The following is a 17,746-nucleotide window of genomic DNA, read 5'->3' on the forward strand; positions in this document are numbered from 1 at the left end:
GCACTTTTCCACTCACACACAAAGAGAGTGACTTAGTGCTGCAATAAATTCAGTGAAACATGACAGATGGCATGTTACAACTTATTACTACGGGATGAGCTAAGAAAATGATTATTAATAAACAGAGATAAACATGAAAAGCAGGTTGAGTCATCATTATGCACCTCCGGAACTTTGTTATTTACTTCATAAACCACACAACAAAGAAGGAGTAAACCTTAGACAGAACTGAATATTATCTAAATATTTATTTTAATTAGAAAGATTATCATGTTATCAGGTCTGTCTGGAGTCCTGAAGCACCATTAGCAGAAATTGCTCTTAGGATTGAATATCTGTTTCCTGAAAAATGTTAAACAAACCATAGTTCTCCTTTCACTTTAAATAGTTTAAAGACATGAGTGTTAATACACAAGATGCTAGTGTGCTTCCACTTTGATATAAGAGATGTAGTGGGGTTTTTTTAAAATAAACTGGCACATGGGGTATATGCAGCAGGGAGTGCTGGCTGAGGCGTGTTACAGTCAATGTCAGATAGGGGGCTTTGGCTCAGTATGATAGGATTAAGAAGCTGATAATAAGGCCTCTTTGTGTGATACTGCGCTCTCTGAGACATGACCTCATCCTTGTCTTAGGCCTGGCCAGTGCACTGCAGTCACAATGCACGCTGCTGCCAGCCTTGCCCAGATGGGCATCCAAATCTAATAGAGAGCCATTTGGAGCTATAAAGCTCTGGCTTATTGGACAAAAAAGAACCTAGTGGATGTCTAATCTCCCCTATCGTTATATCTCATCCAACTCATCATATTAATCCGTCGTGCTGTCATTTTCCACTTGAATTTAGTGTACTTCTGATTTGACTTTCTCTGTTGTTTTCCTATGTTCTAATCCTTCATTGCTCTAAAGAACAGTAGTGCAAAAAATCTGACTTTACACTTATCAAGAAGGGAAGTCTTTAATCTTATCCAGCAACAAGTTGTGCAAACATGGCGTGTTAACTTGGCTCATGAGGAAGGAGGTGAGGACGTTAGGCTGCGGGCGATTGCCCAGATTTCCTGTAAAAGTGTTTTATGGTCTGCCCCTCTCCACAGCCCCACCCAATCGATAGGCGGATGGATTGTAACGACAGTACTCCGACCTCACACCCAGAGTTATGCCCCTCTTGCTGACATGCAGCTGATGAGGTCGGCAGAAAAGAGAAGAGCTCGTAGCCTGTCTGCACTGTGAGGGCGTAAAAGTTGACACATGATGGTGATGACAGATAGAGGCCGTTTCATCAGGAACCAAGCTTTCCAAGAAGCTGGATTTAATGACAACCAAGAAGAAGAGCACAGTAAAATATAAGGAGGTGTAAAACGAGGCAGAGCATCTCAGGATGGGGAATTTGTTGTGTCTTTCAGTTGCTGACAGTACTGCTGGTCTCACTGTCTCCTTATTCGCAGCTGCCAGTGCTCTTACATTAATGTGTCAAAGATGCATTTGCCCTGGACTAAGAAAATATGAAAAAAACAAAACAAAACAAAACAAAAAAACCCAAAGAAAACATAATATTCTCATTGTTTTACAACCTAATTGAAGGTTCTTGACTAATTTTAAAGCTCACACACATCAGTGTTGGTTGTATGCACCTGTTAGGTGGTCTTATTTTTCCATAAGTGGACTCAACACACAAGTATTCTTATTTACAAATGCATTGTTTTTCATTTATATGATCCTTTTGCATTTTCTAAACCAGCGGCTCTCAACTGGTGGGTGGGGACCGAAAAGTGGTTTGTGGAGCATTTTTTAGTGGGCCATGAAGGTGTGCCTTGGAAAAACTGTGACTAAAATCCATGATGTATGCAAGGTTTAAGCAGCATATTTTACTCTGCTTTTCCATTAAATAAGTATATTTTGATTTTTTCAAGAGCTAAACTCCTTTTCTGGGGATAACAAAACGGTTTTTCCTCATTTTGGTGAATGAGGAGAGAGAGAAAATGTATACCTTACCATGGGGTATGGAACACAATACAATATATTCATACATGCCAGTATAAGGTTTCTGTTATAAATGCTTGTCCTGCCTCTTCGGTCAGTCATGTTTTTTTCTCATATGTTGTCAATACTAACTTTGATTTTCTTTTTTAAATAAATTAAATTACAAAGTAAGATGAAACTAATGAACTGGTCTCCTTAGACGGTGTTGAGGTGATTTTGAATGACCTGAAGATAGAGACACTGGGCAGCAAGTGCTTTACCTAGGGGTGTCAACTGATTAATATCAGAATTTCAGTTGTTAATCACAATCTATCTTTCTTTTTTGAAAATCCATTATTTTACATTTAAACTATTTGATCCAAAACATTCTGCCTTAAGCCAAAGATTATTGACTGCTTGTTTGGATACAAATCTGCTTTTGTTTGTATTAAACATAACAAACCTATGGTTTGCTTTTCCCTAAGATTATGACAAAAACTTAACTACAGAAAAAGGAGCTTGTTATGGATTTAAAAGGAAAAGGCAAACAGTAAAAAGGTGTAAATGTTAGATAACACAAGGTGCAGATGACTTCTGATTCGCCACTGAGCTGCCTGTGATTTTTAAAGTGAAATGAGACATTAGGGAGCAGTGGTAAACTTAATTTACATCACTGTGGCTGCAGAGAGATGTTACACAGGCTTACTCAAAGTGAGCTGAAAGAGACCATAAAGCATGTAATGAATCATGTAGGACTGTAGTTAATTGCAATTAATGCATTCATGTTGACAGTCCTAGTTTTACCTGATTTGAATATGATTGTAAGCAATAATGACAAATACTTGCTGTTATTTTTTTTAAACATTATTTCACATCATTTTAAATTTATTATAGTCATGTTCCCTGCATACATTTTTTTTAATCAAGGTATCTTTATCAATTTCACAAATGTAAGCAAAATACAATCTGTCATACATTTGGATAAGTTTTTTTTTGTTGTTGGTTTTTTTTACAAAACATAACCATGGATTCTTATTCCACAGGTAACCTTTCCCTATTACACCATTTATAATCATCAGTGTAATATCAAACTAAACAATCAAACAAGAAGTGAAAAATGAGCAACTGGATTTTAACATACTTTTAAATAAAAATTCAAGAGATACCATAATACCAGCATACAAATACACACATATTAGGAAAATAATAATAATAAATTTAAAATTAACAAATTAAATTTAAAAAAGGGGTGGGGGTCCTAAGGGTTAATATTTTCCACCTGGTTAAGGACTGGTTGCCGGATCATATAAAGTTATCAGCACCTCCTCTTATTGTGTATCAAATTTTCTCTAAGGTCAGATGGTACATGAGGTCTCTGATCCATGTGTTGAAGGTTGGAAGAAATCTGTCTTTCCATTTTAGTAGTAAAAGTCTTCGTGCCAGGAGTGCAGAAAATGCTATCACTATTTAATTGTGTGAATTGATATTGAGATCTTGCAGTACTGTTTAAAATATTGCTATTATGGCAAGAGGTTCTATAAACCTACAATGGCAGAAAAAAAAATTAACCAAAAATCTCTCAATTTTGGACAAAGCCAAACTATGTGTGATAAGGTAGCTGGTGTTGTTCCACAGCGTTCAAAGTTAGAGCCAATGTCTGATGTCAATTTTGCCAGCCTCACTTTATCTGTAAACAGCCTTAAGTTGTGTGATTTTATGTTTTAGACACACTGAAGATGACTGTATGCTTTCTATTACTGACTGCCATATGTCTTCAGAGAAATGTGCATTTAACTCTTCATCCCATTGTCTCTTCAGTTGGATCAGGGCCATAGCAGTCTTCAGGACTGTATTCATTTTTCCTTTTAGCTAAACTTGGCATACTGGTTGTATACTTGAACTCAAAACAGAGGATCACCTTTAATGACACTATCCTCTCTCAGTCTTTCCTTGTGATACTTTTCATTCTTTTCATTAGCCTGGTTGGATTTTCAACTGAAACGGTATCTCAAAAGACATTTGAAACTGAATTTGACAAAGTGAGGCTGTCGCAGAGAAGGCATGGAGGAGGCGGCGTAGGATTTGATGAAAAGCAATAACGAGAAGCACAATCAACTCCATCTAGTAATGGCTACCACTGCAACCTTTGTGTGCCTATAAATCTTTAACTCATTGTTGAACTGTCACTCTGGTCAAAAAGAGGGAGCAGAAGAGGGAAGAGGGGGGCGGGTGAGAGAGAAGAACAGACCCTGCAAGTCAAACAGAGGGATAGAAAGCGTACCTTTCACTCGCGGCTCTGCGTGGGCCGGGTTTGGGGGGACCACCGAGGACCTCGGTGTGGTCTGAACTGGGGAGTCTTTGGGCTGAAGGCTGCTTTTGTCCCAGGCCTGGGTTCAATTTCTGTTTCACTTAACATACAGAAAGAATGTGGCAAGTCGTTATTTACAGTTTTACATTTCTTTCAAAAGCTAAAAGGGCAAAAAACATCTACTTACAGTATTACATAATATTTACATGTACTAGGCAAAACTCTTCATCTTTGTATTCCACACAAATATTAGATTTCAGAAGATTTTAGACAAAAAAGCAGGATAAATTCCTTCTTCATTCAAGGCCATCTGCAGAAGTTGTGAATCAGGTATGTCAGGAGGAGAAAGGCCCCATTCATTTAGAGAAAACTGCTCCTGCACTCGTGCCGACAGAAGATTTACAGAAAAGGATGAAATAGAGATTCATTTTTCTTGCATTTTTAACTGTCAAACAAAGAACCAACTTTGGTAAGCACATTACTTTATTTGGTAATGTCCATTGAGTAATTTTAAATCTCATACTGTATGTGTAATATCTTTTCTCAGATGACTTCATCTGTCATCCTTTCCCCCTTCCGTACCATCTGTTTTCCCCTCTACAGGAGGTAATGTAGTGAGAGATCCAACTCGGAGAAGTCGTGCCCGTGCCCCTGCCAACCCCCTCTTTGTTTCCAGTGGGTTAGTGGGGGGTTTGGGAAAGGCCTTCAATGGATCTTCATCATCGCAGTGGACTGGAAACTTCGGCTTCTAGTAGCACAGAAAAATATATATGGCATGTTAATGTGTGTGAAGAATAAGCCAAAACCTGAATACATCAATGACCTAAGCCCACGCATTTATCCTGGTATATTTGTGACTTTTTTCATCCTTATCCTGACATTATAGTCCAATTATTATCAGCGCATAACCTCTTATGTTTGCGTATAGAAGTATATTACTCACTTGATGAAAACATTCATTTTTCCGCTGTAACATCAAAAGAGTCAATTTGTACCAATCTTACAGTAAATTCTACTTTAATCAAATACTAAATGTTTTTTTTTTTTTTAACACAAAAATAGGCATGCAGAGTATGTTAAAAAAACTTACATGATCAAGAGGAGAAAGGTGAGTCCCTGAACCTGGCCTAGAGTCAGGAGCATCAAAATTTTGAGCATGAAGACTAAAAAGAGAGAGACAAAAAAACATAATTTATCCAATATACAAATCATGCATAGATTATCTCAAACAATAATCAACTGGGGTTTTCCGCAAACCTAAAGGTTGATGGAGGCCTGTTGTCACGATTTGTACGGCCAGATCTCTGTCCAAACAGCTGCCTGTGTCCATCTCTAGGAGTAAATGGTCGCTGGGTTGAAGGGGCTCGCAGGGACTGCCTGGCTTCACTCACAATTTCTGCACTTGTCTTCCTCAAAGCATTCTGTCTTGGTATGAAGGGGCTGCAGTTCTCATGTTTTCTCTCCATAGTGACATTTGCCAAGCCAGTCTGCAACTGACTTCAGCGGTTCAACTTCATTATGCGAGCAGTGACAGGACGCCTCACTGTAAGGAAACAGCCGAAGGGTTGAAGAAAACAACAGTAATGTCAGAATGAGGTAGGAACAGGTTAAGAAATGCTTCTAACAATGAAAACAAAAACTACTATATAAGTAGTGCAGCACGATTTGGTAATAATGTGTGAATGCAATTATACAGGACAACGCTGCAATTTTCAATATAATCCATAAATGGCAGCATGAGACTACTTGCTTGGTAATCAAGAATATATAAAATAAAGATAGCACTAAAATGTTGAACTCCCAACTCAAAACATAGAAAGTAGCACAAAAATACAAAACCTGACGTTATTAGAGTACTATTTTCAAAATAAATTAATATAAAAAAAAAAATTAGTTTTATTCTGTTTGGAAAATAAAGGTACTTCTACAAAGAGCAATGGGGAATTCATATCTGAACAAACTGACCAGTAATAGAAAAGTAAGAGTGCTCAATAGATTTCAGTAGTATGATATCGTTATGGTATTATATAATCTACTTTACTGCTTCTAGAGCTTCGACTAGAGACTTTTAATACTTACTAAAAAATGTGCTGATTACTTTGCTCAAAAATCATTAAATGCTTTTGTCTATTAATTGTCAGAAATACTGAAGAATAGAAATATATCTTTCTCAAAGAATAATTCTGCAAATTCAAATACAAGATTTAGGGCAGACCAAATGTCCAAATGACCTGAATTAAGTTATGACTCTGAATTAAAGAAAGCAGTAACTCATTTTTCTGTTTTAACAAGCACAAACAAGTGATTTGCGTGTTCTATCCTAAACAGGGGCAATTTAAGGATCAGACTTTTAGAGGTTCTCCATACCTTAAGAGATTGAACAGCAAGAATTATTATCTGCATTAAGGATTTTTGTTGTCAACAATAACATAGAGTAACCTGAGTTTTCCACCACAAACTATTTTGTAAGAACATAAAAGACACATGTACACAAGTGTATTTTATTTGTGTAGAATTTTTAATAAATAATTTAACATTTGCAAATTATTGTGTACTTCTTTCAGCATAAAAGGAAAATCTACTAACTGTTGAGCAATATTTTACTGCCTATGCCTTTGTATAATCTAAGTTTTGAATGCAGGGCTTAAGCATGCAAAAGTGCTTCTCCATATTTTGAAATGTAACTAATTTTACCTAAGTAAATTATCTGGGTCTTTTCCCTACCACTTAAAACATCGTCATTAGGACAGTAATTCTCAGCTGGTGAGTTGAAACACAGTATTGAGTCACAGAGCTGTTTTCAGTGGGTCACAAATGTGAACCTGGTAAAAAAATTATCACCAAAAGTTGAAGTACCAAAGCCCTTTGTGGACATATATCAAACATTTTATTTTTCTCTGTTATAATAATTGGTTGATTCTGTATTTCTGTATCTCATTTATCTAATTTTCTTGGGATAACAAAACTGCATTTCCCATGATAATGAGGTAATTCTTCAGGCTCTTCCAAAAATTGGCAAAAGATTTACCCACTATCATGGGGAAATGGGGTATATATTGTTTTTGTTGTGTCCTGTGTCTCTCATCAGTTATATATTTTGTTCCATCCGAGAGCCGATCTGTAACATTTGTCATTAAATTAATTTCAGCTGTTGAAAATTTTTGGAAATCGGGATTGTTTAAAAAGACTGTAGTGGGTCCTGAGGTTAGACCTGTTGAGAAACACTGTATTAGCCTTTGCCTTTGATTAGAACAACACAATATTCAAAGTGAGACTTATAAAATAACAGACCAGCTAAGATATTATTTAAGTTTTTGTCAGAATGGTGTAAGACATCATGTCCCTTTATGTTATTTTGGGGTGCTCAGAAAAAGATAAGTGGTGGTTCAGTATCCCTAAAAGGTTTGTTTTTAACTGTAGCGGTTAGTAACAAACTACGGAAACACTGGAGTGCCAGTTTGGACTGTGCAAAAACTGCCCTGCACAATGTTGATAATCTAGGTTTATGTGATACATAATGTTTAAAAATGTTTAAAGCCTCATTACTTAAAGCAAAAGTTCAACAACTGACTCAAGACTGATTAAATTTGGTTATTTTGATGATTTAATGTATGAATGACGGATAAGAACCTCTGCGCGTTCACTCTCCGTCTCCATGGTGACCAAACGCCGCAATGGTTGCTTGCACATCAAAACAGAGAGACTAGATATGAAAACCCGAGCTAGCATAAAAGAGAACAAGCTAAACAGTTTTATTATTCACTGTTACGCTAACTGATAACTTATGAGTGTGTCGAACTTTTATATGAATAAAAAGGCAGGTGTCGAGAAACAGGAAGTGTTTGCAGAAACCGGAGGTGTGTGAGTGACAACGTATCCAGCCCAGGAACCCCCAACAAACTTACCTTTAGCCCCGTTAAACTACTCCAGAAATGACAGTTGAGGTAGCTTCAACTCCATCTGTCAACCTTAGCGCTCCAAGACGACGCAAAATAGCCATGGCACCGAAAATCTGGTGGAAACCGCTCGCTTTTGAAACTTGTAGGCTACACAGCAGTGAGCAGAGCGAGCCCCCGGGACAACATGCACGAGTTTCACTGATGGGCAGTCTCGCGCCAAGCGGTGACGCGCATCTAGTAGTTGAGCGGGCAAAGACTTAATGAAAACTTCAGCTTTACATGGATACAAGTAAGTAAGAAAAAGTTACCCCTATTTTCATTTTTAGACGTGAAATAGATGGCCCTGTAAAGTCTGGGGCCAATAAACAGGGGTAGAACACCGTAAAACTTAATCTTGAATGCCTTTCGGAAAACTGCCGTCTTATCAAAGGCTAACTTTGAGCACGTGCTTGCTCTTGTCAGATATGTTGTATTATAGTTAGATGTTTAGTCTTAATTGAAGACGTTTATTAAAGATTTTTCCTTTCATTTGAGGGAATAACCTTAACCTGTATGTTGATGGATTAAAATTGGTGATGCATTGTCATATGAATTACTTAATTTGCACCAGGTAAAGGTGGGGCCAATGCCAATTACTCAACATGGATACTGCAAGTAGGCATATGCTGAGACAACAACAACAACAACAACAACAACAAAAAACAGTTCTAAAAATAAGTTATTTGTTTTTTGTTCCGTCAACTGTGTGAAAAAAATTTATCTACAAATTTAGACCAAATATACCAAAAATGACATGAATTAAACCGCATATTTGCAACCATTTGTAATGTATTGAACTTGAAGTCTTAATTCTCCAAAAGTGGGCATTCATTTGATACCTGACATATAAATCCAGGTAGTGACAAAATTGAATTTTCTAGGTATTTTAGAAAGGTTATAGGACCACTTGTATGGGTCATTCGATATTAGATGCCATTTGAGTCCCCATGACATAATATGATCTGTTAATAAAATTGAAATGACCTTATTCTACCATAAAAGCATTGTTTTTTAACAGATTGTTTTTTGTGGTTTTTTTAAAAATAATAACAGGCATTTTTGTGCAAGTAGATAAGCCATATATATACAAACTAATTTGTTCTAATTCTAGTTCAAAGTTTGATTTAAAATGTTTTTTTTTTCCCACCAAATGGTCTTTATCTATTTAAAGATTTTAAATAAAAAAGATTTTAAATTTAAATAAAACTTTAAAAGAAGTTGTGATCCTGATTTGATTGTCCACCATGTTACCCGAATGAAAAGTTGCCCCGAACATGCTCTCTGAATAATCCTCTGCTCACATGACCCTGAGGAAGTGTAATAAATCTGTGTTGGGATATCATCAAAAAAAGTAGACAAAGAAATACTTTTTAATCTGCTTTTTTTCATACTTTTAGTATGATACATTAATGTGCTAAAGCAAAGCATGTCCACACTGTTACTCTATTTTTTAGTTAAAACCACAAATTTTAAAATTAAAGTTGATTAACACGTACAAAATCTTCCGCAATGGTTTGAATGCATTGTCTTAGTTATAATCCCATGTGGAGTTATGGCTGAGTTAATCCAAAATGCTCCATCCTGTTATTTTGCGTGGTAACAGGGAGGACACAGAGAATTTATTGGGGTTTTCCAAACTGTATTGGCATTTCTTAAATACGTTCAAAATAGATGTGTTAAATGAGTTTAAATTGATTTATAAAGAAACTTCATAGGTTGATGCAGAATAGTGGCTAGACTCATTCACTAAGCCTGTACTACCCTGAGTTAGAGAGTGAACTTGTTTGCATAATTTATAATGTTCTTCTAATTTATTTTTTTGCAACAATTTAAGACTTCTGTAGTGCATTGTTAGAGAAAGCTCATATTGAAAAGTAACAAAAGTTTGATTTATTTTACAGCCCTACTGGGTGTGCATCTGCACTTGGTTGGTTTGAATTTTAGAGTGAAATATCAGGGGTGGGAATCACTAGTGGCCCCATGATACAGTATTATCATGATACTTTGGTCATGATTCGCTATTATTGGGATTTCCAACATTTTGCAATACAGTGAGTATTGCGATAAGATATATTGCGATATATTGCCATCTATACCATTTTTCCAACTGTTTAGCTGATTTAGCATTAGTCTTGCTCTCCTGTTTGTCATATTTCCTCAGTATTTTATTTTCATGTTGCCCTTCTTGCAAACCTCATGTATCATGTCCATCTCATTCATGCCCTGCTTGCATTCCTAATGTCCTTCCCCTGGTGCTGCCATGTTTGTTGTACTAACTTTCTCCTGCTCTATGACCGTCATACTAGTAATTGATTTTAAAAAATAGATACTTGGTGGACAAGAAGATACAATATATCACCAGACAAAATATTGCGGTACCATGCTGTATAGATTTTTTCTCCCACCCCTATGAAATATGTGCGTTCTTTAACTTCAAACTGTTACAGACATAATAGCCCACTAAAGTTATGGTATAACATAGAGGCTGTGTGATAATCACAAAGTATATGGGTGGATTCAGTGAGCTGCCTTTCTTCAAGAGTTCACATGATGGTGGAGGGAGATATGGAAGTGTTTGTTCAGGGGATGCTGAGAGTGCTGGGGTACAAGGGTGGGGGTTGGAAGTCATTTAGTTGCTTTAATTTAATGAGTTTAATTGTACATCACAAGTTAGTGTCCATCCTGTTACTTTAGTGCTATTTTAAGCATAAATAAAAAATATTATTAGGGGTGCACGATAACAGGATATTATTATGTCATTCCAATAAGTCCGATATCATGACAACTAGCCCCGATAACATACACATTTTTGTCAGCACGGCAGTGCTGGCAATTGTTTTCTTTCTCACGAGACTACACATTCCGAAATAGCAGGTGGCACTGCAGTACACAACCCGCTGTTAAGCACCAGAGAAGAAGAGGAAGCAGCCTCTGTGCTAAACTGTGTGTGTAGAATCTGCCCTGCAAAGGTTGCAAAGAGTAGAAAGAAGTCCTCGACGGATCTTATAAGTCACTCAAGAGTCATCATCCTAACCACGTTAAAACGAAGCGGCAGCAGCCACTAGCCTCAGCAGCGGGCATTAGGACTGAGTCAACGACTAATACCAGGCAGAGCGCTGATCGTAAGCAGGCATTGATTGAAAACTGCAGAAAGTTTGCCAGAGCCAAAAGGCGCAACGTTATAATAACAAAATCAGTCTGACAGTCTCCTGATCCATCGCTACTTTCATAGACTTATACCTGCCTGCTCTGTTTGACGTGGTTTCATTCAGTCTGATCGACATTAGGAACAGAAGTTTAGCCACAGACCACGGTGGACTTTACATTCTTAACTTATCTCTGATATGACTTATGTCAGTGCATATTTTTAATCTTTATGTAAAACATCAGCTTGCTTCAATTCTGGCTTAAGCAGCAAAAAAAAGAAAAAGAAAAAGAAAAAACAACAACAAAAAAACAAAACAAAACAAAAAAACAACCAGACCCCCAAATATCTCCATTTGTTAAGCATAACAGCCTGTTATCATTTGGTTTTATGGTGGAAAACCAATGTCAGTTGTTTGTGTATGTTGTACTTTGGTACACAAATGTTGGACTAAAAAAAGTTAACTAACAGTTTTAAAGTTAGAATAGTTCTTGTTTTTTGAAAAACATGAGCGATATTAGTTAAAATTAGTTACAGATATCTTTGCTCACTACATATTAACCCCTTCTTACCCCCAGATGTGCATAAACACATCAAATAAACTTCTTTTCTTAAATCAACAATTGAAAAAATATATCGGTTATTATCGGTTATTGGCCATTAGGAGTAGGAAATTATCGGTTATCGGTATCGGTTAAAAAAAAAACATCGTGCATCACTAAATATTATGTTTACTTTTGTGGGTAGTTAAATGGCAAACTGCAACCAAGTAAATCATATTACATCGAAATTCCTTTTTTTTTTTGTAATTCAAATTTTTATTAATTTTTAAACAATTTGAAACAACTTAAAACAGTGCAGCATTCTGATACATGTATTGCACAAGACATTAAAAAGTGGCATCCATTCACAAACAGAAAATAAAGCCTAGGATATGTATGATCATTTTTTCATCCACTGTAATTTCAGTTCACATGTTGCCAAAAATGACCTAATGTCTCAGCTGTCTTCCCCCAGCATTCGGCCCTCCAAGCATGTGTTCATACAGTGAAGTCTTTACCATTTCATCAGTCCATTCCTTTGCTGTGGGGCATCTGGGTTTTTCCAGTTTTGTAGTATGAGTCTTGCAGCTGTGTTAAACCTAATCTTAAGAATACTGAACTTATCATTAGATACCCTCAGCACCATTTTTCCTGTCCCCAAGAAGACAGAGCTTTGGATCTATGGGCAGTCTAAAACCAAGCCAACCTCCTAGAATTTCCAAAACTTTTATTCATACCGGGTGCACCAAGGTACACTCCCAGACCATGTGTAAATATGTACCCAGTTCTTTTTGCACTTCCAACATCTGTTGTCATCAGCAGTTCCCATTTTTTGAAGTCCAGTCTGTGTCCAATGATATCTATGCATTATTTTATGTTGAAAAAGTTTCCTTCTTGCTACTCTGATGTTTTTTTCCCTGCATTTAATATATCTAACCACTCATCCTCCTCCAGATTAACTGATAGGTAGGTCCCTCTGCCATATTAATCTGAGACTGTTACAGCTGTCTCCTGTGACGTGCTTATAAAACACTGAGGCTTTGTGAGTTTTGTGAGATAATTTTGAATACTGGCTTAAAATATCACTTTTTTGTTCAGTGTTCTTAAACATACTACCTGCACAATGCCTTATTTGTAAGTATTTCCAAAAGTTTTACTTACAAGCCCATATATTTTTTGAAGATCCTGATAGGATATAAAAATCCCTTTCTCATACAAGTCACTAATAGTGTTTATTCCACCATATTGCCAGTCTTTCCAGTACTGTTCTTTTCCCAATGTGTATTTTAGGATTGTTCCAGAGTGAGGAGTATATCTGGTCAAAATGTGACATTTTACAAGCTTTATGTATTAATGTCCAAATGTTCAAAATTTCCTTTTGTTTGAAAAAATGTTATTCAAAATTACATTACCATAAAACTGAATGCATTTTTTTCAAAATAATGCTTGTTTGAAGAAATTTTGTTCAAACCAATTTCCATGGAAAAATAGGGGAAAAATAGAAAATGGCTCAGAAAATGGCAATAGCAATTTTCCTGTTCATTCAGAACAAGAGTAACAAAAGTGTGAAAGTCCAGTAACAGTGAAGACATTTGTACAGAATTTGTGAGAAAAAATAATGGATACATCATCATATTCTTAGTGTGACCAGTAGGTTTTGCTTTTAGTTGGACATGGCCTCTTTTAGATTTATTGATGCACTGATGGAAATTTATTTATTTATTTTAAGTAAGTTATTTTAAGTTACCACCCTTACATGGCAGCGGGTAGAGCTAAATGATTTGGGAAAATAATCTAAATGTGATTTATTTATCCAGTATTGCGATTGCAATTCAATATGCAATTACTTTTTAAGTTCCTCATCTCATGTATTTTCCAACAAAAACAAGCAATAATTCATTCTATGCTATAACCAACACAATATTAAATTAAACTAGGCCTGGACAATTTTGAAAAAATATGTAATTGTGATGATTTTGACTAATTTTGCAAATTTGGATATGAACTGTTTTATTAAAGGGAATGATAATTTCAATATAATTCTCATATTTAACAAGAGAGACATACAAAAATGAAGAAAATAGGATTTTTTGTACACTATTCTAAAAATATGCCACTTGAATGATTGCATGACATATAATGCATAATAGCGCCAAGAATAAAATAAATGAAAATTTAAAATGGTACTATACAGTATTATATTTCTTGATTTTTTTTTAATGCCCTTGATAATTGCAGGTAGTTATGCAAAAAAGTATCAACAACTTAGGTGCAGGAAGGAAACATTAGTTCCACACTTAAGAGTACATGCCTGAGAATTATGGCCTTTGTTTAGATAAAGTGAAGCTGAATGCAACAATAAAATAATCAAAGGCAAATATTAAATCTAATGTACATAATTCAAACTGCATGGATGAGCCTGTCTTTATGAAATAATGTCTTTCTTAGCATTATCTTCAAATTATTGTGCTTTTAGGAATAAATTCACTCTGAGGGAAAAGTTCAAATGTGCTTTGAATTTAATAACAATACAACACCGACATTGTATATTACCAGATAACTACATTTTAAAATGTTTACCAGTGAATTAGGCTATGCATTATGATAAGCCTCCAACAAAACCTTTAACCCCCAACCTTAACACAATGTCTGGCTTTGACATCTTTTTATATAACGCCTGTAAGGGTTTGGAAATCAACAGAAAAAGTCACTTTTCATCATTGATAAATGTAGGTAAGGAAAAAAGGCAACATAAAATCTGACAGTATTTATGTTAAGATAGAAGCAACCAGTGAGACCCATATGGGTTAAATATTTGGTCATACTGGCAAACATATGCTGTCATTTTAAATGTTTTCAACACTGTCATGTATTTTATATTACTTTCTAAAATGATAATCTATAAGTTAAACATGGAATTAAACAAAGAAAAGTCCACTTTCGAGTTCACAAAAAGTAAATTTTCTTCTGATCCGTTTCTGGCCACTCTGATGTTCCCTTGTTCAGGCAGTGTACTAGTAGTTCTCCAGAACTGTAGCCTACATTCACATCTCTCTGACATGTTTAAGACACACAGGTCATCCTCTCTAATCCTGAAAGCCTGATAACTCACTCTGTTGACACACATGTACATCCTCTATAAATGAAACAGATGGACAAAAGAGAGAGAAGTCTTATAATTGAGGTAAAAAAAAGTGCATGTGACAAAAAAGTTCCATTTTTAGTTTTATTTAAAAGTCACAAAGAAAAGTATGATGGAAATCAGGAATATAATTCAGCCATTCATACAGAGACATAACATATTAAACAATGTTAGAGTAGAAGTATACTTTTCAAAAACTGCTACAGAAAACAAGTGTTAAATATTTACTTTCCAGTTAAATGAGGGAATTTTTGATGCGTCACAGACTTTTCGGTTTGTCCGCCATTTTGTGAAAGGATGACGTTTCAAAAAATAAGTGGACACAAAATGGCCACAGACTTACGCGGCGTTTGTCAGCGTGTGTTGCACTCTCGAGTTGCTTCCCATTGCAAGTTGCTCTTTGATGCAACGTTCCCCTCTCCGGATTCACCATGACAGACTCACTGCCCCCCTGACACACATACGTAGATGAGGACAAAAAAAAACCTTGAGCTTCTACTTCGTTGTCCATTTGATCTGACCGTACCCTTCCAGGAATCTTCAATCTTCGTGAAATGAGCAACTCAAGCGTCATCATCGCAGAGGTGGAGCAGAATGTGGTGGAAAATAAACTCAAGGTTCAGAATGAGTAAGTGACGCAGAAGTTCATTCATTCAACTCATGCTTCGCTCTGGGTCTCTTTAACCCATCTACATTGGCCGACTGCTCTGAACACCAATCAGGGATACGTGGATTTTCACTGTCATCCACTCATGAAACCTTTCCCCCCTGCTTTTTTTATTTTCTACACTGTGAAATATACATCTGAACAATCTTCTGAGTCTCTGGTTGGATTTAAATAGCCTTACATGCTTCAGTCTCTTGGATACAGTGAACCTGATTGGCCGAGAGTGCATGCTGGCCAGGCCCAATCAGAGGGCATCACCATGGAGCTTAGCAGCCAATGGGAGGAGGGAGATGGTCTCTGTGATTTCATTGTCACTAAGGGAGGAGGAAACATACTGACAGGACAGTTGGCACTGACATGCTAAGCAGTGGACTCCATTATAGTCAGACTCTATATGATTGGGCTAACCTGTGGAGCCACATCAAAAGATGTTATCATGGAGATAAAATGCACCAGGAGGGTTCAAAGCTGAAGCCCCACTGTCACACACTCACACTACGCACACACACGTCACTGATACCCCTTCTGCTCACGTCACAGGGATGAATGGGTTGATTTGTGCGAGACGTCGTCCTCCTTGAAGGTGGTGTGTCTCTATCACAACGTGCTCCGTCTCTGACCAGAGGCTCAGACCGGCAGAGAGCACTCAGCCCACAGGACAGGGGCTCCTTTAGTTTCCCCTCATATGCCACGCAGTCCTGGTTTGACCCCAGAAGAGCTGTCACGTCTGCTCTCCATCTCCCTCTCTGTTTGCTTTTTTTCTGGTTTCTTTTGCTCATGTATTTACCTTTTCTTTCATTCATCCCATCACCTTTTCTGTTTTAACCCAGGATGCTTCTGAATGTTTTTTACTGACTCAAAATATGACCTATAAAAAAGTATACTTTGTATTTACAAGGGCCTAGAATAATTCAGTTTGACCTTTTTATGATTTAATTAATTATTCTAGTATGTGTATAAATGAAAAAATCTTTAAGACACTGACTGAATGATGGAAGGTTTAAATACTTAGATCTATGTGTGACTGAATTTTTTATTTAGATCTTTAGGAAGTTGTTCACCTCTTTCCTGGCCTGGTTTAATATGAGCAGGTAAAATATAGGAGCCCATGACATTACTGGTCATGATAGGGAATTACCCTGCCCCCTTAATGCTACATTGATATAAAATCACAGAGCAGTTCATCTCATTCCAGTCTTTTGTTTGCCCATGTCACTGCCTTTATTGATAGTTAACAGCCGGCTACACGCTATATTTTTGTTGATTGTGAGGTAAATTTCCCAAATCTATCAGCCATGGTGGCCTACACGTTATTAATCACATGACAATGAAGAGATTTGTGCCAGAAAACAGTAAATTTTATCTCCAGCTTCTCTCACAGAGCCAGGCAGCTGCGCTCTGATCAGAAGCATTTAAAAATATATATATATTTTAGAGGATCTTATTTCTCCTGAGTGGGTGTGGCTTCATCTCATTCAACTGACATGCCCACATTCTCCCAGAGCAGATTTTACTTCCTTATTTTTCATAATTTTGAAGCTTTAATAAACGTAGAGATGTTTTTAATGACTGAAACTTGGCCTGGTCGTTCATTACACAGTGGCCTGTCATGCAGCAAACATAAAATAAATATATTTTTTTATCACCTTACAGGTACTTTAACGATAACTGATAACATTTCTTTGGGAGTTTCATTCTTGTTTTAGTTATCATTAAAATTGTTTGTGATAACTGTACTACAAATGTGAATCCCATGTTGAAATCCAAGTTGACATCAGCAGAATAAAAGCCAATTAGCTCACTTAATGAGCTGACGGATTATTATATTATGATGCATTCAAGGTCAGCTTGGTTAAATAATTAATAGTCAAATGTAGATAAATTTCCCAGCGGATAAATTGTTTTATCTGTTTTTACTGGAAACCAAAACCAATTTGTCATTTGTTTCTTTGTCTAAATTACTGTACAGTCTGTCTGATATCACCATCAGTAGCAGGAGAACTAACCACAGTGCATTTAAAATCTCTAAGTCCCTGCATGTAAAATTA

General features: G+C 36.4%; 1 protein-coding gene across 2 annotated transcripts in view; it reads right to left on the reverse strand.

Annotated features, from left to right (window-relative positions):
- The window catches only part of armc2 (armadillo repeat containing 2), a 29,166-nt gene extending 20,830 nt beyond the window's left edge, over nucleotides 1-8,336 (reverse strand). For both annotated transcript variants that reach the window (XM_041804522.1, XM_041804521.1), the window contains exons 1-5: nucleotides 8,170-8,336; nucleotides 5,522-5,807; nucleotides 5,355-5,427; nucleotides 4,847-5,012; nucleotides 4,238-4,364 (exon numbers count right to left, since the gene is read on the reverse strand). In XM_041804522.1, the coding sequence (XP_041660456.1) occupies nucleotides 4,238-4,364; nucleotides 4,847-5,012; nucleotides 5,355-5,427; nucleotides 5,522-5,730 (575 nt within the window). In that variant the 5' untranslated portion in view covers nucleotides 5,731-5,807; nucleotides 8,170-8,336. The remainder of the gene's footprint in view (nucleotides 1-4,237; nucleotides 4,365-4,846; nucleotides 5,013-5,354; nucleotides 5,428-5,521; nucleotides 5,808-8,169) is intronic.
- Between the last annotated feature and the right edge of the window lie 9,410 nt (nucleotides 8,337-17,746).

The sequence above is a fragment of the Cheilinus undulatus genome, linkage group 14 (genome assembly GCF_018320785.1).
Source record: "Cheilinus undulatus linkage group 14, ASM1832078v1, whole genome shotgun sequence".
NCBI lineage: Eukaryota > Metazoa > Chordata > Actinopteri > Labriformes > Labridae > Cheilinus > Cheilinus undulatus.